This window comes from Lactuca sativa, chromosome 4 (genome assembly GCF_002870075.4).
Source record: "Lactuca sativa cultivar Salinas chromosome 4, Lsat_Salinas_v11, whole genome shotgun sequence".
In the NCBI taxonomy this organism is placed as follows: Eukaryota; Viridiplantae; Streptophyta; class Magnoliopsida; order Asterales; family Asteraceae; genus Lactuca; species Lactuca sativa.
Window position 1 is genome coordinate 102,150,307 of NC_056626.2, and position 24,304 is coordinate 102,174,610.

The window sequence follows — 24,304 nt, forward strand, 5'->3', positions numbered from 1 at the left end:
AAGCCAACCTTGAATGACATGTAAGGTGTGTAGGCTATGTGCTAGTTAGGTTAAAGAACTTAAGATCAACACTAATACGAGACACCCACATAGTGCATCTCACTTACACCCATAATGATACATAAAAGAACATAGAAAGTTTGAAGTTGTCAACAAACAAATTTTCTACTTAGTCCACCTTTTCATTTCTAGAAATTAAAAGCAAATGTATTTTTTTTATAATAAAAAAGATGTGTTATATTTATAGACGATTTGTTAATAGAACATATATTAGTTCAAGGGTAATAATCTTCAGAAAAGTTCCAATATTTTGAATAAATTAACGATAAAATATCGGATACTGGCTAAATCTGCAAAATCGACCAAAAAGGTTATTCCAAAGTTTTAGTCGATATTATGTCATTTTTTTGTAAACAAAATTTAATTTGGGAATATATCATAAATTTACCTAAAATATTGAGAATTTATAGCCATTTCCATAAAAAGAATTCTAATTAACTAGTAAAATATTACTGAATTACAAGCTGAAGTAGTACATGTTCACGATGTGATCTCTATTTTTAATGACAAAGAATTCATCTTGACCAATGGTGTGAGGTGGCTATTAGTGTATATTTATTTATATTTGTATCGTCTATTATAGAGGGCATGTGTATGTATTTTGTATAAGCGCACATTGTAATTCTTATGTATTTTGATTTATTGAGATGAGAAAATTATCCTACGCACATGGTATCAGAGCAATCCATACACATTCTTTCCTAAATCGTCTCCTTCATCTTCTATAAACCCTAAATTGTCGGTGTTTCCTGATCATCATTGTTGCCCCCTCTTTTTTCTAGATATCATATCGTCTTTACTTTTCATCAGACTTCACAATGGAAGACGTATCCAAACCTCAAGCCATCACCAAGGAGCCTTACAGTATTGCAAACATTTGTGCTTCGATCCCTCTTATCCTAGATTCGATCGTATGAATTATCATGCTTGGAGGGAAGTCTTCGAAACCCATTTTTATGGTTTCCGTGTCGTTGATCATCTCAAAGAACACAAAGATTCTGCCTCTTCAAACATGGATATATGAACGAATTGACAACTTTGTCAAGATATGGATTTATAGTAACCGTTTCCCATCTCTCTTCAAATGTCTCTGAAAAGGAAAGCAAATGGATTTATTTTGTTGACTCAACTCGAAAACCTTTTTCGTTCAAATAAGGAATCGAAAGCTATATAATTAGACAATGAATTGCATAACATTGTCATTGAAGATTCTTCAATTACCGAGTATTGTACAAAAATTAAAACCACTGTTGAACTGCTTGATGGTGGGATTTATTTAAAATTTTGGTTTCTAAAACGACAAATTGGAAAAGGAAGCATTATACGATTGAATAAAACTATTTTCTTCCCACCGAATATAATTTTGAATGTATAGAAAGACTAAAAGTTTTTCTCAACCATAGGGAAAAAATCATTTTTCCCTTAAACTCTTTCTCATTTTTAGAAAAAAATCATTTCTTTTGAAAATTTTTCTCATCCCCAGTTTGAGTCCAGACACACCCGAAGGTATATCCGAATCCCTAAAATGAAGGCTCTGATACCAACTTGTAACACCGTAACTTTTCAAACAAAATTTTCATTTTAAAACTCACGTAATTCTCATAACATAGTTCACAAAACCCCCAAATGATAATGTTTTCAAACACATATTCAGAAATGTTTTAAACACAATCCAGGATCCTCAAACTGTATCTCTGCCTCGTGTGTACAATCAAGCCGAAGCCTTCCCGTGATCCTGAGAAGTGCCTAAAACACATAACTTATAACACGGTAAACACGAAGCTTAGTGAGTTCCCCAAAATACCACACACATCTCATTAGCCTCTCAAGGGTATACTCAAACAAGACCCTCCGGTCAATGTGTCTCAGTGGAACCCTCCGGTCCCACAAATCAGGTAGACCCTCCGGTCCTAACTCAGTAAGCTCAGAATAATACACAACATAAATCACAAAGACATAATGCAGGATATCACAATACTAAAAATAAGTACACAAGACCCTCTGGTCACACAAAGGTTACCACTCTAGGTAAGTATAGTGAGAAGACTCACCTCGTAACCAAGCAAGTAATAATCTCGTACACTAATCTCGAACTAGCCTTCGCTTAACACATAAGATAATAATCTATAATTAACACTTAAATCACGACTCGAAATAAAATAGGATACTCTCTCTCTCTCTCTCTCTCTCTCTTTCTCTCTCCCTCAAACTCTTGGAATGGGTAAAAGACCATTTTAACCCTCCATGGTCCCCATAACCCTTGCCGTGACCAAACCCTAAAGTCAACAGAAGTCAAGACTCAAGTTAACTGTCCATGTTGACCTGAATCGCCGGGTGCATCTATGTGACTCGCCGAGTTCACCTTGCTCCCTCAGAACATCGCGGAAACCCAACTTAACTCGTCGAGTTGTCTCATCAACTCGCCAAGTTACCCATGTCCAGACTCATCGGGGGAAACCCTAGTCGACTCGTCAAGTCCCTTAAGTTAAATTCTCATTCAGACGTTTTAAGGCAGAACCCATGCCCCATACTTCAGATTTGACCTCCTAAGGCTTGATTATGACGTAAATCTTCGATCTTTACATTCATGCATGGCAAATTTGCTCCATAATGCCAATACAAGCTCTAATAAGGGTTAGATGCACAAGATCTTGTCTCTAGCTAAATAAAGCTCGGGTATTTTGTAACGATCCGAATTTGTTTCTGTCAACGGTGATATCTCCCGTTAGACAAATATTTATTTTCGTAAGATTGGTTTGGGTTTAAGGTCATATAATGAAATAAACTAAATAAAAATGATGTTATTTAATATTTAAAAGGGTTAATTAATAATTAAATGGTAAAGATTCAATTAAACTTAGTTAAGAAATTTCTAGGGTAAATATTATTAATTTGAATTGTTTAAATAGAACTGAGGAGCAGGAAAAATATAAAAAGATAATATAAAAGTTAGAATAAAGTTGTATTTTTGAAACATATACTTTATTTGTTAATTGAATGTTATGTGTGGTGTTTAGGTGGAGCCTTGAGAACTTCAAGTAAGTTGAAGACTTGGAATAGGAGGAAGATTTCATCAAGGCTAAAGGTGAGTTCATAGTTTTAACTCACTAAGGTTGCATTATTGAAACGTGCAATCCGTAGATGGTGATTTGATTCACTTTAGGATGACCATGTCATTACTTGTGCTTGATGATGATATGATATTTGTGATGCTAAAATACGCTTTGTGCTAATGCCATGATATGACCTAATTGCTATGTTGCTTACACTTTGATGTCCTTGATGTATACGACATGCTAGCTTAAGTTACTTGAAATATGATGTATGGTTATGTTTTGATGTGTTGGTTATGAATACATTGCATGTTTAATACACATTTATATGGTATGCATTACATGCTTTACTTAATGTATAAATGACATTGCGGGGTTATGCGTAGTGGGTTTGGGTAGTTTGATGACCTTTGCCTAAAACCTTATCCGGATCATTGAGGGTGCCTACTAGGTTGAAAGAGTACCTATAGGAAGAGCTATAGACACAACAGTGATTAGTTGCCGGTCTTTCTAGATGACCGTGTGACACATGGTTTGCGGGCATTTCGATGTTCGTGGGCTGGAGTGATGTTGGTCCCTCGTTCACGGCCAACGTAAACATCACGTGGGATTCGGGAGGTGTATCGTTGGAATTGACACTGTTTGTACTGATCCTGAATGATACCTCGGGGTACTTGTACTTTGCAAATTCGGAGTAGCGAAAGTGGAGTTACTGGGTTGGTGTTTCGGGTGGAAGTCATGAGCCACTTAGAGCATTCAGCTGGCCGTGCACACAAGTAGTGAATGGGGTGTTTCTCTTGGGTTAGGTAGCACTAAGAGACTTTTCTATGAGTCGGTTGAATAAATATAATAAAAGGTTGAGCATGTAACAAACGGTTGGTTGCATATTAAAAGGTTGAATATATAACAAAGGTTGGTTATTGATAAAAGGTTGAACATGTAACAAAAGGTTGGTTGCATATTAAAAGGTTGAATATATAACAAAGGTTGGTTATTAATAAAAGGTTGAACAATTAAAGGTTGCTTAAATATGAAATGTGATTATGTCACAACTAGAAATTTTGTGTCATGTAATCTATACACTCAAGTTAATGTGAATCAAAAACTTAAGAGCATGTGTGATACCTATTAGTATGACATCAAAAACTTCAATCAAATACATCATACAAGTACTTCAAATGGTCATCAAACAATTGGAAACCCTAGAAGTTCCTGTTTAGGTCCACTTTGGACTAGGACTTCCTTATTGGACCCAAATGGACCAATAAGCTTCCAATTGGACTATCATGGGCTTAGAACCCTAATTGGGCTCTAATTGGACCCACAATCATTTATTTCAACATTTTGGGCCATTTTGGGCCTAGAATGAAATGAATTAAAAGCTTTGATCCATGATTAACCTAATCTAGCTTAATGAAGCATAAAAATCACAATTTTATTTTATAAGGCCAATGATCACCCAAACTAACTCTAATATTGGGCTTAGGGGCAAAAAGCCCAAAAATCTTTTCTTCCCTCTCCATTCTCGGCCCAAGCCCAAGGAAAAAGGGGGAGTTGACTTTGGATTGCCACCTCACTTTTATTTGTTGGGTATCCATGCATGCAACTCATACTTCCAAGCACCTATCTCATCAAAGTCACTCTCTTCTTTCCTCTCCCTCACTCTCGGCCGAAACACACACACACATACACAAATGTCTCTCAAACTCTCTCTAGAATACTCAAGAACACATCCTTCCTCTCCACTCAAAAATCTCGAAAATTAGGAGGCTTTCAAGAGGAGATTTCCACAAACTCTTCATCTAAGGTAAGGTTATGCTTGGATCTATGACTTAGATTCTTTGTTTTATCAAAATCTTTTCCTAATCCATGCAAAAATCGTGATCTTACATCCTAGAAGCACATCAAACTCGAGATCTTCAAGAAAAGGGTGCTAAGGTCAAAAATCACCAAGTTTTCTTCCATCTTTTCTTCAAAAACCGAAACCACACCCTAAGGTGAGCTTCATACCCCCTATTTTCTGTTTTTATGAGTTTTGTGTGTGTGTGTGTGGGGGGGGGGGGAATACAAGTGAAAGTGTAGATCTATATGTGTTTTGTATGCCTTGTATGATTTCTATGCTTATATGTGTGTTTTTGTGTGTTTATGATGTTGGATCTAGCCATAAACCCCTAAAAATCGAGATATACTCTATGTTAAATGATACTAGCATCAAATATATTTCTACATACAAAGTGTTTCAAGAAAAATAGCTAAATGGCATTATAACATTTTCTTTGGGCTAAAAACTCAATTTTTGGACATAAAATGTTAAAAATATAAAGTTAAAGGGCCCAAAATGAAATATTTCGAAATCTGATGGGTGAGATGAGTCAAAACAGTTTCCATAATGTATTTTCTGAAAATATACTTTTTGGAGGATTAAAAACATACATTTCAAGCTTAATGGGCTAAAAATGGCATTTTCGGCCCAATAGGGCCCAATATGCGAAATTTTATGTTTTGGAGGGCCAAAACTGTGTTTTTCTGTAAAACAGTGGACTACTAGTGTTCCAAGTACTTTTCAAAGGTTTAAAATGCTTTTCAAATTTAAAAAGGACCAAAGTTGCAAAAAATTTCCAATTTGGGCCAAAATTGTAAAAACTGCGAAAAAGAGGGGTTATAACCGAGAAAACTGTATTTTCAGGGACTCAAACTGTTTTCAATGAAAAATATGCTGAAAAATATCAATTTCAATAATTTTTGGTGTTAAAATGTCAAGAAAAATGATTTAAGGACCAAACCGGAAAGTTATTTAATTAGAGGGTTGAAAAAGTAAATTTACAAACAAAGAGGGGCTGAAAACAGAAAATTTTCAAGGCTAATCCAATACACTCAACTTGATCAAATATTGGCACCATGACTACCGAAGAAATACAATACACAACAATACCAAAAATCGTTGTTAAACGAATTGGTTCGGTCTCGAACCAATAAAAATCCGAAACTACTAACGCGACGATACCTCGATTCACACAAGTAACATTTGGGAATTTAATACACACGTGAGAGTGCACAGACGTCGACGCACCATCTTTGGGCCCCAAAGTGTAAAATCTTGTTTGTTGGGCCTAGCTAGCCCAATGACCTGATCTTAAGGCCCGAAGACTTCTACCTTACGAGTTGTTGGGTCTTACACGATCTAACACGGCGTAAAAGGACTTTCAATGGCTTTTATACTATTGGTCCCCAAGGGTCCTTTGGTATTGCTAGTAAAGCCGGTTATTTTAATGCGAGGCGGGTCAAGGGCCCCTCGTACTCTTTTTTTTTATCCCCAACCGGCTACGGAGTTATCGAGGTCTTCGTGCCCTCTTTCTCTTCGGATGTGGGATTACCTGAAGTCAGGGCAGTTGGATAACGTGATTAGTACGGACGACGCCTACGGGATCGTTAGTATAGTTATAAACTGGTCGTTTGTGTAACGCGTGTTTATAGCAACTCATCATGCGCAAAATAATCCGACGCCGCTTGGAATTGATGACTTCACACGTTGCAATGGTTTTATTTTCAACTTCATGGAATTCAAAGAATTAGGAAAACATTGGGTTTTCCTAGGGTTTTTCAGTACATACGGTTTCGAAATGTACACAAGTTTAATGAACATTTCTTTTACAACTATAGAAACAAACAAGCATACTTATGGATCTTCACAAACGTTTTCAAATACTCTTTTCAGAAAATATCGGATTTTCTGGTGGTTTTCAAAATAATACAAAACGTTGCTTTTCAAATACCGCTTATGAACTCACCAACATTTCACATGTTGACGTTTTTCAAAATACTTGTATTCTCAGGTAACAAGTGAACCAAAGGAAAATGTACTCAGTGATGGCTTGCAGTTTATTTATTTATGAATCAAACAATTTATTTTTGGGAATGTAATGTTTAAACAAGGTACTTCATGTAAACTTTATCGGTTGTACTATATTAATGCATGGTGACGAATGTTGTTACGTTTCATATATATATATATATATATATATATATATATATATATATATATATATATATATTCAATGTTATGGTATTCAATTAAGTCACGACAGCCCTCGGACGTTTCCGCCGTCTGGTTTGGGGGTGTGACAGATTATTTATATGTTATGCGGTTGCTTATGTGGTATTTGGTTGATCATATATGTTATGTGGTAGAATTGTGATTAAACATATATGCATCTTTGCGGTTGAATAATTATGAGATGCGGTTGTTTTCTAAGTGGTATTTGTCTATCATTTTTATGCTTCATCATAAAATGAATGATTGACCCATTTGGGGTTGTATGTTTTATGTGCAACTTTATGAACTCACTCAGCAGGAGCTGACACTTGTATCTTTTCTCTTTTGTGCCTTGATTGGTGCAGGTAGTTTAAAAGATTGGCCTTGGTGAGAGGGGTTCTTATGGGTAGTAGATTTATATTAACGATACCACTCTTGGACACGTTTTGATTCTTTACTTTAAAGTACTTTGTTTACTTTTAAATGAGATAGAATCATGATTTTGATTTTTGAGGTAATGTTGTGATTTGAAAATGTTTTAAAAACTAAGTCTTCCGCTAACGTATTCTGTTAAATAAATGTTTTAAAAAGAAACAAAAATTATGGTGAATATCACGATGTTACATATTTGGACTCACAAGACCTCCTACACTCTAGATCTGAGGTTTCAACCTCAAATCATGCTCAAAGGACTTAAATGACACAAAAGGGATGGGAGAAAACCCTAGAAGCTCCCTAAACCATGATCTCATAAGGAAATGATCAAGGTAGCATCTTTTTACCTCCAACTGAAGCAAAACTCTTATGAACCTCTAGATCCAAAGCCTCCTCTTGATCCAAGCTTTGATACTCTCCCCTTTTCTTTCAAAAGTGTACTAATAACCACAATATTAGCTCCTCTCTCACTCTTTAGCTCAATTGGACGATTAGGGTTTCTCTCGGGGTGTAAGGTGACTGGTGAGGCGGAAATGAGGGCTTAAGGCCCTTTAAATAGGTCACAAACCCGGGGATTTAGGGTTTCCTCACACATCACCAAATCGGCGAGTCAGCTCTCTGAATCTCCAAGTCGGTCATTAAACCCGCATGCTCAAATCCGACTCTACTCGACGAGTCGAACACACAACTCATCGAGTCACTCAGTAAATATCAAAAATAAATAAATAAATAAATTTAATACCTGGGAGTCGGGATGTTACTTCATTAGACCATTCAAAATCCTTGCCAGGATTGGCCCAGTAACCCATACACTTCAGTTACCATAAGAACTCAACAACATACATCCCACATTCAACGCGACCAACCCTAATAAGTATCTGACCGTCGAAACTCTTGTATTCCCACTCGACGAAATAAAGGTAAACAAGAACCTACACCCCGAAGAGGAACATGTGGGGATCATGGACAGGGAAATCAAAAGAAGGAAACAAAGTAAAATACCAATTGCGAAGGTCCGCTAGGACATCAAGCGAGGACCCAAATTCACTTGGAAACATGAGAATCAGATGAAACGAAAATACCCACAACCTTTCCCTCAGGCTACCAAGAACACGTTCAAGATACGAATTTCGGGAGAAAATTCCCTCTAACAGGGCGATGATGTGACAACCTGAAAATTTAGATCAAGCAAGGTCAAAATTGTAACCATGTGCAAGTGAATTCACAACATAGTTTGTGGCAATAAAATATTACAAACAAAGAGGGCATTGTTGTATAAGTTGATATAATATCTATACTTAGGAAACCATATCGTAATTAACCTTGAAAATCAACAAAACATAAACAAAACCACACATTAATAAAATACCCCTAAGACCGAAATCACCCCTTAGTGGGTGATCTCTAAACCGAAATCACCATTTGGTAAGAAGGTAGGACCGAAAACGCAACAATGGAATAGCCTAGGACTGAAATCACCTGTAACACCCTGTTTATTTAATAAATAAATAAACGAATAAAATAAATAATAATGGCCGTAAAACCCCGATATGTATTTTATATTATTTTAATTTAGCATTAAGGTGATAGTAAGTTGATAGGAGTGGTTGCTATTGGGACTCGAATGTATTAAAATCTAGAAATGTGGGTTAAAATGTAACTTTCGTACCAATTATGAATAGAATTCTGATGCTAGGGGCTGTTTGGCAATCTTTTTTGACTTGTATTGAAAGGAATTTTAGAGTCAGGGGGCTGGAGAGTAAATTTTGGCCTTGCTTTGAAGGAAAATATGAAGGGAGGGACTATTTGTGGCATTATGGAAAAATGCCTAAAGGCGTCGGGTATATAGGGAATAAACTATAACCCTATCGACCATTTTATGCAGCTGTCACCCTCCAACCTTATAATTCCCTCCAGCCGCCACCATTCACATCTTTAATCTCCGACACCGCTGCTACCTCCAACCACTAATGTTGGGAACAAGAACCGGTAGCGTGAACCACCAAGCCGCTGCTGTAGTCGCTGTTGCCGACTTGCGCAATCGTTGATGAAGCCGGAACCGACAATCTCCGCCACCCCGCTCCACCTTTCTTCTTCTTCTTCTTCTTCTTCTTCCTTCTTATTCTTCTTCTTCCTTCTGGCGCCAGCTGCACGTACGTCTCACGATGGTTGTCGGCGTTTCTCCGACCACCGTAGCCTTACCATGACAATTACGACGTCGCACCGCTGCTGTTCTCGTGGAAGACCAATCGTTGCCGGATGTTAATTTGTTGCGGCTGGCAGCCTCCCCGGTCATTGACGCCGCCGCTGCCACTCCGTTGAAGACCAAGATTAGCCGCCTGCCACCGTGAAATGGTGGCTAAGTTCGATGACTCGTGAAGTTGAAGTGTTTTTGGGTATGTTTCCATTATTAGTGTGGTGTTATTTGGCCAGAACTCTCGAGAACAGCCACCACCACCACCGTGAGTTGGTGGCTACCGCCACGTGCCACCGCCAGCCACCACAAGGGTGGTTGCGTGTGTGTGTTTATTTTGTGAAGTGTGTGTGTTATTTTGTGAGTTCATTGTAAATATTGTAAAAAGCCAAAGGAATAATGAATTTAATATAATAATTAATAATCATTTGCAACCAACCTAAGTCAATATTGGACTTAATGGATTAAGTCCTTAATAGGTTAAGTAGGAAAACTTAACCCTAATCATCATTTTATGTGAAACCCTTATTTCACTTGGGCCTTGAGTTGGACCTTTCCATTGGGCTTTGGTTATTTGATTATTAATGGGCCATCTAAGAATAATAATATGGACTCTAGTATATGTTGATGGGCTTAGGGTAAGGCCCATATGAGAGTTTGGGCCCAATTTGGAAAATTGGTCTATAGTCCGGGCCTTAAGGGTTATATGATATTGGGCCATTAGAATGTCAAATGTTGGACCGAAATAAATGTTTGGGCCTTTGAATAAGACCAGGTAAAGGCCTGGGTCCAATTTGGAAAATTGGGTCATATGTTGGGCTTTGATTCCTAGTTTGACTTTTGGGTCTATGGATTGGCCTTGGGGTGGAATAAAGCCAAGCTTGGGGTAATGTAGTAATTATCCAAAGTATGTACTTATGGTTATGTAGTGGAAACCAATTATTAATTGGGTGAGGTTTTGATGTTGACAGTTCGGGAACCTGACAACCAGCACTGGGGTTTTATTTGCGGGACTTCAGCAGTGCCAGGTGAGTCTCCTCACCATACCAACGGGTCTAAGGCACCAATGTCGGCCCATGTTATGATATGTGATACACTAGTTGAAGTTGTATTGTGTGATATGTTAGCTGGTTATGTGATAGGGAGATGCTAGTGATTATGTGGTATGCTAATTGATTTTGTGGTACGTGATATGCTAGTGGTCTTTTTGATACTTGCATGGAAGACCTCGGTCGGGTAGCATTCACTTTTAGCCTTGGATTTGGTGACGTTAGGATTCGACGCATGGACCCGATCGATTGGATCAGGAGGTTGTTAGAACTACAGTGGCATGATAACTAGTGACAACTAGTTATAGAGAAGGATTTCATTCAGAAGTCATGTAGCGCGACTGTGTATGAGTCTTTTGGCCCCGTAGTCGGTTTGGAACCCGAAATTTCAAATGATTGCCAAAAGAATTGAGACCAGGAAGGCCTCAGTAGATTTTAGAAAGCAGTCATGTAGCAGCATACCGCTTCAGGCAGATCAGTGTTCAAGCAGTTTCAGCATTTGGGTAAAGTTAGTATGTGTGTTTTATGCTGCATATACGCATGGAATAGCTGGTTTATTGGGGATTGACAAGTCACCCACAACAGGATTAGCTGAGCCTTGGCCAAGTGTAAGTGATTTGCAGGGATAATTGGGTCTATGAACCTGTTTTATGGTGGGAACCTCGAGCTATCAGAAGTTGAGAAGCTTGTTGAGGGATGAACTGACTGGATTCAACGACAATGATTCAATATGAGTAGTCTGTTAGGAAATCAGACCATCCCAAGACAACAAATTTCAGACGGAGTAGATGTGAACTTGTTGCGAGGAATTCGTTCACCTGCAGATTTTAGGGCCTTGCGAAGATTGGACATAGCTACCCTGAGAAGGCTAGGGTGTACCCAGGATGGTGACCAGGTTACTAGAGTGGTTGGGTGTGTAAGGAAGGATAAAGAATGATTTCGAGGACGAAATCTAATTTAAGTGGGGGAGAGTTGTAACACCCTGTTTATATAATAAATAAATAAAGGTATAAAATAAATAATAATGGCTGTAAAACCCTGAGATGTATTTTATATTATTTTAATTTAGCTTTAAGGTGATAGTAAGTTGATAGGAGTGGTTGTTATCGGGACTCGAATGTATTAAAATCTGGAAATGGGGGTGAAAATGTAACTTTCGGACCACTTATGAATAGAATTTTGATGCTAGGGGCTGTTTCGCAATCTTTTTAGAATTGTGTTGAAAGTTAGAGTCAGGGGGCTGGAGTGTAAATTTTGGCCTTGCTTTGAAGGAAAATGTGAAGGGAGGGACTATTTGTGGCATTATGTAAAAATGCCTAAAGGCGTCGGGTATATAGGGAATAAACACTAACCCTATCGACCATTTTATGCAGCCGTCACCCACCAACCTTATACCTCCCTCCAACCACCACCATTCACATCTTCAATCTCCAGCACCGCTGCTACCTCCGACCACTAATGCTGGGAACAAGAACTGGTAGCGTGAACCACCGAGCCGCCGCTGTAGTCGCTATTGCTGCCTTGTGCAGTCGTTGATGAAGCCGGAACCGACACTCTCCGCCACCCTGCTCCATCTTTGTTCTTCTTCTTCTGCCTTCTGCCGCCAGCTGCACGCACGTCTCACGATGGTTGTCGACGTTTCTCCGACCACCGTAGCCTTACCGCGAAACTTACCACATCGCACCGCTGCTGTTCTTGTGGAATACCAATCGTCGCTGGATGTTAATTTGTTGCGGCTGGCAGCCTCCCCGGTCATTGACGCCGCCGCTGCCACTCCGTTGAAGACCAAGATTCGTCGCCTGCCACCGTGAAATGGTGGCTGAGTTCGAGGACTTGTGAAGCTAAAGTGTTTTTGGGTGTATTTCCATTATTAGTGTGATGTTATTTGGCCGGAACTCTCGAGAACAGCCACGACCACGTGCCACCGCCGACCACCATAAGGGTGGTTGCATGTGTGTGTTTATTTAGTGTATTGTATGTTATTTTGTGAGTTCATTGTAAAATTGTAAAAAGCCAAAGGAATAATGAAAGTAACTCAAAACCACCACCAGCCGCTGCGCTTGGTGGCGGTGTGTTTATTTCTGTTTGATTCGTCCCGGATGAATGAAACCCTAGTGGGCCCAATGAAGCCCTAATGGGCCTATTGAAACCCTAATGGGTCTAATGGACCCTAATTGATCTAAGGAAAACCCTAATGGGCTTAAGGACCTGGTTTTTAGCCTATTGGGCTAAGATGGGTTGGAAGCCCTACTTAGGGTTTGTAAAACCCTAAAGCCATGAAACCCTAATTTGGGACTTATCGGGACCGCATCGGGATTATTTAATGAATTTAATATAATAGTTAATAATCATTTGCAACCAACCTAAGTCAATATTGGACTTAATGGATTAATTCTTTAATGGGTTAAGTAGGAAAACTTAATCCTAATCATCATTTTATGTGAAACCCTAATTTGACTTGGGTCTTGAGTTGGACCTTTTCATTGGGCTTTGTGTAACGCCCGTAGATCCGGGCTAGTCAATTTAGAGATAATAGGGGTCGAAAAAGAATTTTCGACAAATGATTATTTAGAATAAATAATATTAACCAAGTTTTAGAATATGTCTCAAGGGTTCCGTACATATAAAGAACACTGAAATCCGAGTTATAACGAAGAAGTTATGGCCTGTCGAAGTTTTACGGCAAAACCGGCACGGCACCGGGAGACGTAAATAGTGAATTTACGATGGAGGACTTTTTAGCCTTAGTTATCTAAACCAAAGTTGTAGTATATGTTAAACCGAGAACATACAAAAAAAAAAGAACGCCCAAATCTGACTTCGTATGAGGAAGTTATGATTTTTCTAAGATTTGGCATAGCAGTGCACGACCTGAAACTCGAATTTTAGTTCGAGCGGTTTTTGGATTACTCAACCTTAATAAGAGTTTAAAATCTCATTAATAGGAACTCAACGGTAAAAATACAGACGAAAACGGAGTCCGTATGAAGGAGTTACGAATTCTTCGCGGTCATTTAACAGTCTAATATCCTCCTACTATTAAATTTACAATCGGTTGAGAATTAGCAAATGGAGTAAAAAGGAAAGTTGTAGATCTTGTTTTTACCTATGCGTGGATATAAAGAACGTCAAAAACGGAGTTCGTATGCGAAAATTATGAATTTTTAAAGATTGGCTGTTTTACCTGCGTCCGACGCCACTTTTCAGCACCAGACTTCGCCTTGGAGCCTACACAAAACTCACAACGTGAACACCCTTTTTCACGACGTGAATTGGCCCAGACAGCCTATAAATAGAGGCGTAAATCACCCCCCCAAACTCACACCTTTCATACTCTTTCTCTCCCATTACCCCCAAACCATCTTCCCCTTTCCCTAGCACCTCCTAGGTGCTAGAGGCGAGTCCCGGAGCGCCAGACGGCTCCAAGAAGAAGAGTCTTTCGGCTCGGGAACGCTGCTCCAGCGGAGACCGGTTTTCTTAAAAACCCACTGTAAGTGAGCTACGCCCACATTATTTTTAATATAGCTTTCAAATAATTATAATAATGTTATTAGGTCCTTAAAATAATTATTTGGGCTATTATTATGAGTTATATAGAGTGTTGTTTAATGCTTATATAATAATAATAATAATAGCTAGACTATTAATTATTTGCGGTTAACGTTAGACTAAACCCTAGTAGTAATGATACTAGGTTTTGTCAGAGGAAATTGATTTGATATAACGAAGAGCTGTCCGAGTGCCAAGACACCACCTTATCGGGTGAGTGCATAGTTACTTTCATCTTACACATAGATATGAATTATTTTATATAAATTACGTGATATGTGTGCATATTATCTGAGTACTTGCTGTCTATGCTGGATGAACGATTTTATACACGTTTTAAATGATTTAAACAGTATATGTATTTTATATCTACGAAAATGTTGGGGTAAGACATGGGTAGATGTAATAGATGAAATATGAGTTGGATGATGAGCTGAGAGGTGAAATAGACCGTGAGGTGAGGGTGAGAGGTGGACGATGTGAGAAGCCTTTTTCCCAAATGATGGCCCCGTCATTCAGTAGAGTATGGATGACAACCACAGACTATTCTAGACAGTCTAGTGGAACACTAGCAGACTCGCAACCTGTAGGTGTTGTGAACGATGTGTTCACCGGTGTACTCTAAAAACCCATTTATATGTATTGCGAGTGGACTCTCTAAAACGATACTGTCAATAAAACCCTGACAGATGCGCCTAAAGGACTCTACCGGCAGAAGCGCCTAATAGAGAACCTCATAACCCCGGCAGATGTGCCTAAAAGGACTATTCCAACAGATGCGCCCCATAGAGAATGTCACAATTTGGGCAGCTGCGCCTAAGTGACAGAACTAGCAGTTGTGCTTGACAGATGGATCATTTACAACGATGGAATTCGTACCTATCCCTTAGGACACTCCTTAGGAATGCATGAACAAGAAATAGCTGATTCTTATTGTGGGTTGAAAACCCTATGTTCTCACCAGGTTGCCCAACCTGACCCACTCAGTTTATTTATATCACAGGTGTCGATATGAAGTGACATTACACTGAGAGATTAAAGAGATGTAGATCACTAGTGTAAATAAATGTAAGTTCCGTTTATGCTTATGTTCCTGTATTGACAATGACATCCCAAACGTTTTAAAATGAATAAAATACGTTTCTTCGAAAATGTTTAGATAACTTATTTATCGTATTTTTTTGGGAACAAATTTCGCAACATTTTTTATGAAAAGAAGTACTCTGATTTTTATAAAGCATAAACAAAATCGGTCTTTTCTGGCCGTGAAAATAGGGATGTCACACTTTGGTTATTTGATTATTAATGGGCCATCCAAGAATAATCATATGGACTCTAGTATATGTTGATGGGCTTAGGGTAAGGCCTATATGAGAGTTTAGGCCCAATTTGGAAAATTGGGCCATAGTCCGGGCCTTAAGGGTTATATGATATTGGGCCATTAGAATGTCAAATGTTGGACCGAAATAAATGTTTGGGCCTTTGAATAAGACCAGGTAAAGGCCTGGGTCCAATTTGGAAAATTGGGTCATATGTTGGGCTTTGATTCCTAGTTTGACTTTTGGGTCTATGAATTGGCCTTGGGGTGGAATAAAGCCAAGCTTGGGGTAATGTAGTAATTATCCAAAGTATGTACTTATGGTTATGTAGTGGAAACCAATTATTAATTGGGTGAGGTTTTGATGTTGACAGTTCGGGAACCTGACAACCAGCACTGGGGTTTTATTTGCGGGACTTCAGCAGTGCCAGGTGAGTCTCCTCACCATACCAATGGGTCTAAGGCACCAATGCCGGCCCATTTTATGATATGTGATACACTAGTTGAAGTTGTATTATGTGGTATGTTAGCTGGTTATGTGATAGGGAGATACTAGTGATTATGTGGTATGCTAATTGATTTTGTGGTATGTGATATGCTAGTGGTCTTTGTGATACTTGAATGGAAGACCTCGGGGGTTCCCGGGGCACTTAGGTGTAAGACCTTGGAGGGTTTCCTTGGCATCCTAGGTCAAGACCTCGGGGGGTTCCTGAGGCACTTATGTGTAAGACCTTGGAGGGTTTCCTAGGCATCCTAGGTCAAAGACCTCGGGGGGTTCCCGAGGCATTGGACTAAGATCATGTGGGGGTTCCCATGACACCCCGAGTTAGACCCTAGAGGGTTTCCAGGGCTTCCTTATGTGTTGTTTTTTCATGGATTATGTGTTCTGTATTGCTGTTTAGCTAGCATGATATGTTGTACGTGTTTGTGTGTGGGTATGCTCTAGGGAACTCACTAAGCTTTATGCTTACGGTTTATAGTTTTGGTTTCAGGTGTAACGTTTCAAAAGAAAGGAGCCGGCTTGGTTGCAGCGCATCTCACTATGTTTTCCGCACATGAGATCCTTGGGATTATACTCTGATATTATTTATGATGACGTGTTTGATTATTGACACACTGGTTTTGACATGAGTTAATATTATGAATGTTTTTATACTAATGGTTTATATAATAACTTAATTAAAAATGAAATTTTTGGTCTTCAATTTTGGGTCGTTACATCACTGTAATGGGCCACACTTTGGTCGAAAACACCCTTAATGGGTCATTACTTTTGCCGAAATCATCCCCATAACCTCTTACAAATATGATTTCGGTCTAGGAAAGGAAATAGACAATAATAGTTGACTTTTGTGATACATATTTCAACAGTTTCCCATGTAGACTGATACCCAACGAACTTCCTAGCTATTATCCCACAGTTATCAAAGTAAGCATCCTATCATGTACCACCTTATCTTAAGGCCGAACTCATACCCCAAACTCCACCATTTTCCATCGTCTCAAATAACCAAGTCCAACCTCCAAGTTTAAAGATCTTGAAGTGTATTCTTAGATTTGGTAAGTATTCCTTCAAATCTAGTGTATTTATACACTTTTATGTTAGTTTAATTAGATTTACCCACATATTATTATATGTTAAACTCTTAGGATAACATTCTTGCCAAGAAAGTTCAACCACCACCTTCAAAGTGTTAGGCTTGGAAACCTTCACACCATCTTCTCAAATAATCCACAAAACCACTCAAGGTGAGTTCATACCCCCATATTTTCAAGCTTTTTATGTTTTTTTAGTGGGGGGGGGGGGATACAAGTAAAACTTTGTTTATCACACTTTTTACACGTTTTCATCTTATGTTAAAGATAAAATATTATTTGCATAACATATGGTTAATACTAGTTTTTGTATAATTATTGTGATACATATATATATATATATATATATATATATATATATATATATATATATATATATATAGTTTGGATTGCAAAGCTAACAAAACAAACATGATCTATTTTATAAAATCATATGAAAAATTTATGATTTGTAAAACTCCATGGTTTTTGAAAACTTTTATTTAAAAGATAGTTTTTCTAGCAAAAATGGTTATGTTTCAGTCATTTACTAATTTGGTGGGTTCCAACCCAAAGATATTATGTGTTGATTTCATATTTTAATACTAGACAAGAATACACATTCATATTTATATAAAAGATTATATAAATAGATTCAAACAAACAAGATAAATTATAATTGGTATAGTTTGGAAGTCACAAACCACACTTTCATTTCAGGAAATACATATAATTATTCAAAAATATAATTATTTCGCTTTACAAGAATGAGTCATAGTTCACGTAAATCAGTTAATGCTCTTGTGAGACACACTCTCTTCACGTACTTCACCTAATGTACACCTTAAGTCCTGCATTATAACCAGAGTCTCTTGGAAGGAGAGCGAGACCGTTGTGTATAGATGTATACGAGATTGACAACCCTGCACCTAAGCTGTTCACTATAGTTAGACTGGAAGTCTAGGGTGACAAATGTCTACCAGCTCCAACGCCTGAAGAATGCCGTACATTCCACTAGTCGTATTAAGTATGATTATAATAACTCACATAGGGATTAGCACCACTACTCTCTTTACGGGGTAACTTACACTTCAATAATTTTATAAAAAGATAAAGCTACATACTATTTTCAACACATCATTACTTACATTTTGGTTTTAGGGTTTAAGACTACTATTCATATTTAAGAAAATATTAGATTTTCTGGAACATACACTCTCACGTTACAAGGAAAAGATACAAAGAAATATACTTACATTTACGTTTTTGAGGATAAGACCTACAACTCGTTTTAAAGAAAATATTGGATTTTCTAGAAGTTTACAAAGCCATTTTACACAAAACAACTACAAATCTTTCTCATTCCAAAATGCTTATGAACTCACCAACTTAATTGTTGACACTTTTCAAAATCACTTGTATTCTTAGAGAATCAGTAGACAGGTATTCACAACATTTTGAGGCCCGACATCGCTACATTATGTTTTCTACTTTTGTTATTCGTATTTAACTTTTGAGCAAAGCAAAGTTGTAAACGATGTAAACATGTATTTTCAATGTATGAATGTTTGGGTTGCTATGTTTCATTACTATTCAATTGTTATGATATTGTACATGAAGTCACTCTATCCGCCCCCAGACCTTTCCGCCGTTCTGGTTTGGGGGTGTGACACCATGGGGATAGCCTGTGGTAGTACAAGGAAAGACCATATGGTTAGCCTATGACACTTGTATGCAAGACCATAGGGGTAGCCCATGACAATGTATGTATGGTGTGTGGTATTTTGGGGAACTCACTAAGCTTTGTGTGCTTACGGTTTTGGGGTTTAAACATTTTTAAGAACTTCCAGTTGTAAAGGGAAGGGCCCGGCTTGACCACAAAACATTTCTACGTGAGGATTTTCCACATTGATGATTGTTATTTTACTCTGATGATTATGATATATTTTTACTATGATGGATTTTTAGGGCAAATATAATGTGATTTGATGAATTAAAATGAAAAAAAAATCATATTTTTGGGATGTTACATAAATATTGAGTTTCAAACCAATATCTTAATTTCTTATATTGTTTTGATTTGTTGATACAAACTACTGAGAGAGAAATAAAATATAGGTGGGTGAGGGGGGGGGGAGGGAAATACATACTTTGTTCTTCCTCATCGCACTGAATCTAGAGCTTCTTGGTGATCGAATAATTAAGATATGAGAAATACATACTGGGCGTGTTCGGTAAAACTAGCAGGTAGTGGGTAGCTTGTAGCTTGTAGCGTTTTGTTAAACGCTACATGAAGTAGCATTTGGATTTGGAACGTTTTGATTAAACTAAACGCTAAAAGCTTGTAGTGCCAAACGAGGCTTTCTATTTTAAACGGAGCGTTTTGTCAAACGCTAGAAGCTAGAAGCTCTCAAACGCTCCACTATCTTCTTTCTCATCATTTGCGTGTGGATAGTTGTGGAAATTTGCAATAATTGAATTTTCATGGTTGATGATGGAGTCCAAGATAGTTATGGATTTCACTTTGTGAAGTATCAAGATCTTGTCGTCGACTCCCTCCTTAGACCTTTGAAGCAGATTCTTGATCGAGTAAAAGATAAAGGGATTGTTTCTTATGCCAAATGTGTTTTCAACACCGTTGATCACCTTCTTCCTTCTCTAAGTAATAATTTCCTTATTTGCCTGAACGAACACAAAGAAATAACAAACAAACATTTAACACTTAATAGTCACAAATGAATGCTTCTAAGTTGACCTTAACATCTATCCTACGTGGTCCAAAAATCGATCATATAAGGTTAAAGATTTACACCAAATGTGTTACTGTTTCTTATGCCAAATGTGTTTTCAACACCGCTGGTCACTTTCTTCCTTCTCTAAGCAATCGTTTGCTAATTTTCCCGAACGAACACAAGAAAATAAGAAACAAATCATTTAACACTTAATAGTCACAAATGAATGCTTTTAAGTTGTGCTCAACATCTATCCTATGTGGCCCAAAAACCAAGTGTATAAGGTTAAAGATTTATTTACTAGGTTACATTCGATTCCCTTAAAATACATAAAAAAAAATAGATGATCTTTTAAAATAAATAAAAATATTTATAGGATTAAAATGATATTTTCCCTTAAAAAGACCTTGTAGTTCGTATGTAGTTCATTTTTGAGAGACTTCGTTTTTCCAACTAATTTTTAAATTTCTTAAAAGTTTCCAGTTTTAGCCTATTTCAATACTTAATTTGAGACAAAAGGTTAGCCTATTTCACTACTTTGACATATATAAAAAGGGTTTGTTGTAACCATATTATACATGCTTCTCAAACTCAAAGTACCATGTTTCCAATTTTTAGTGTATCCAATGATGGGATTCTCATGAATTCCAGTTTTAGATAAAGGTAGGGTAACTTATCAAATAATCCTATAAAAGAGCATGTTACTATCCATTTGTAATTGTAGACTAAAATATAATATAATATACTCTATTTATTATCTATAATATTAATATGTCTTTTTTTTTTTTATCCATAATACTACATTTTTATCGGACATTTACACATTTTGCAAGAATGAGTTGATAATTGGACAAAGTCATCCATAATTCAAATTGTGTATGGCAAAAAAAAATATACGGATCTTTTTTTTTTTTTTTTTTTTTTTGTGTGTGTGTGTAAAAGAACATCATTTTCCCGAACATGTTTAGTACAACATTTAGTTTGTATACATTCCACATAAAAACATACCAAATACACCTGGAATATCTGTTTCCCCTTCTATATAAAACGACATGCATACTCGTTAGGGTCAAGTAGATGACCAGTTTTAACGAACCCTATAAACGCCATGGTCTCTCTACAAATTCTAGCACACGGATCTAACCGCAAGAATGGTGGAAAGAACAACCACAAGCCAGTAATCGTTATAAACGTCAAAGTTAATAGCCAGGTCACAACAGGTGGTTGCTCAAACCTCCGACCTGTGGTTTTCTTCATCACAATCTCCATCCCTACACAAATCCCATGAATTATAAAAAACCAAGTCACTTCCCATGTTGGCGTATATTGACCAAGATGATAGAAGATCAACTCATGCATAAGCCCAGACACTAGAAACGTTATGAACACAGCTGGCACTGATACCCATCTTTCAGGAACCAGATGTCTAAAAATGGCACGAGCTGGATGGTAGACTGTAGGGCGTAGTGTATCAGAAACCATAAGATTCCACCTTTTTCCCCAAAAGTTTTGTATAGATGTAGAATGATGAGGCTCATCGAACTGTGGTTCTAGCTCAACCCCAAGCAGGGTTCGAACCAAAAACGCAAGTGCTGCCAGAAATTGTATGAGCATGAAGACAAAGTAATACGCAAGACAAGCTGTGATCAATAATGGGTGAAGAAAGTCTTTGTAACCATATGCTTTAATCACAAAGATAAACAAAAGAACCCTTGGAACGTAATCTATGTGGGATTTCTTGGTGGTTTGATGGGATGGAGATTCTTGATCTTTTAAGATCTTGATAGGAAGACAAGCATTAGCAATGAAATGAGATAAAGAGAGAGGTGGGTGTGAAGATAAAGGGCCTTGACCAAAGGCGTAAAGAATGATCTTGAAGCTTCCAAGCCATGTCATGAAGAAAGAGGTTGGTCCAGCAAAGAACACCGTTTGGAGATTTAAGGGAAGACATAGAAAGATAAATATGACAGGAAAAAGAGCCACGAATCTAGTTGCCCCTTTTGCAATAAACATGCCAACACTATGAGAATAGATGAGAGATGCCAAAGCTATGCTCAAATTTACCATAAGATTGTATACCTCTCCCTCCATCTCTATGGACAATAGGACACTTTGTCTTTACGTATTTGCTGCTTCTTGTCACTAACTTAAGAAGTTATTAGCGAATACTGAGTTATATATAGAGGCAAAATAGTTGAAATAGTAAATTACAATTTGGTCCCTATGGTATTCCGCTGTCTACTGTTTTGGTGATACTTTTGAGATGTTGATGTGGTTGGTTCTCCTTGTTTGCAAATCCATCAGGTTTGGTCCCTAAGTTCGTTACCATCCATAAGCCTCCGTTAGTACATATAAAATCACGAAAATGCCCTAGTTTTTGTCCATTTTCATTTTGCCTTTTTCTTGATTAAATTTATTTTAATATGCCTAGTTTTTGTCTTTAGGTTTGGTCCCTATGTGAGTGTGCATAGTCGATCCAGTTAGGTTAATATCATATTTATTCTTAAACTCTACAATAGAAGCACATATAGTCTTCATTTATCTACAATTTTATAATTTCAGCATCAATAGAGCCCAACATTAATTATCACCTTTAAATGGTCAAGATAAAGGTAGTTATTTTTTTTTGAAACATCAAATCTAACCTACTTTTAAACTACGTCTTAAATCCACATATATCCACAACGGGACTTGAACCTCAACTTCAATGAGGGATGACAACACCGGATACCGTTGGGCTAGAAGCCCTTTGATCAACGAATTTTGTCAAAGAATTGTCTGCTTCTTTTCTTATCTCAACTTCTCTTTCGTAAAGAAGTTGATCAACGAGCTTAATCATTTGTGATTTAGTTGTACAAAATGTTCTTGCTGAATTTCCAAATTGCATTTATCCATGGGAGCAGCAGTTTTTGTGTTTTTCTATAATTTTGTGTAATTACTCGATAATAGCTTTGCAAGCGAGATGCAGAGTGCTCTTGTAGCCATGGCTATCTTGATTTTATGATTAAGCTCTACACCAGCCCAAGAGATGTCACCTTGCAACTTCATTTGACATTCTTTGAAGATTTTGACAAACAAGGAGTATGTGGCGATGTGGATCATGTGTTAAATGCTTTCCAGATCTCGACCAAGTACGCTGATTGCTAACGTTATATTTTCTTGACCTTCTAGTTTTCCCTATTTCACAAATTCTAGTAACGGATTGACTCCTCCTTCGATTATCAACTTCCGATAACAATGGTTGTCATGTGCCGATGTGACAAGAGACGCCTTGAACCAAGTGGTTTTTAAGCTTATGGTGGAGGTAAAAGCCATCGGTATTGAAGGCTGCCAACATTTAAGAGAGGGTTGCATGGAGACGGTGGTCGGCATGGAAGGTTACATTGAACCAACAAAGTCAGAGACAGAGATAAATGAAAGGATAATGGAGTATATGGGGTGTAACATCCTTAATGATAATCGAGTCTAGGGGGTGTAACATCCTAAATTTTTGGTTAATGAAATTAAAATATGTTTGTATCATGAAACATGTTTATATATGTTTCTTGAAATAGATCAAGGGCGTGTTCGGAAAAATTAGTTGGTAGCGGGTAATTTGTGGCGGGTAGCGGGTAGCTTGTAACTTGTAGCTTCTTGTTAAATGCTACATGAAGTAGCATTTGGATTTGGAGCGTTTTGTTTAAACTAAATGTTAGAAGCTTGTAGTGCCAAACAAGGTTTTCTGTTCAAAACGGAACCTTTTGTCAAACGCTAGAAGCTAGAAGCTCTCAAACGCTTCGTGTCGAACACGCCCCAAGTCCTTAGAAAGTGTAAAATATGGATAAAAGTATGAATTATGTCAAATATGACTCACTGACCAAGTTTATGAGAAATCCATGTATAAAAAAGTTGTAATTTGTTAGAGGACGAAAGCTTTATGCTTAAAATTGTTTTTATGCAAGAAACAATAAGTAAGGACAATGGATGCTTTCGTTATGTTAGAAAATAGGACAAATGTAGGAAAAAAACCAAATGGTAGTGTAAAGAATTAAACAAATGATATTAAACTTACTTAACCTACGTGCAAATATAGAAAGCCTATTAGAATTTTGAAGTCTTAAGAATATATGATAAAAGGGTTATATGCAAGAATCTTGATAAATATCTCAAAATGGGACAAACATGAGAAATGGTATCGATTATGTCCTATGAGTTATACTATAGTACATATTTAATTGGGAAATGTTATAATATATGTTGGGAGTAAAATGGTGTAAAATGATTAGTATTTGGACATTAATATAAAGAAAAAACAAAGTAGTTTGCT

General features: G+C 37.4%; 1 protein-coding gene across 1 annotated transcript; it reads right to left on the bottom strand.

Annotated features, from left to right (window-relative positions):
- Positions 1–20,844: 20,844 nt before the first annotated feature.
- On the bottom strand, positions 20,845–22,136 carry LOC111883106 (acyl-CoA--sterol O-acyltransferase 1). The gene has a single exon (XM_023879480.3). The coding sequence runs from the start codon at positions 22,087–22,089 to the stop codon at positions 21,037–21,039; it is 1,053 nt and encodes a 350-aa protein (XP_023735248.1). The 5' UTR covers positions 22,090–22,136; the 3' UTR covers positions 20,845–21,036.
- Between the last annotated feature and the right edge of the window lie 2,168 nt (positions 22,137–24,304).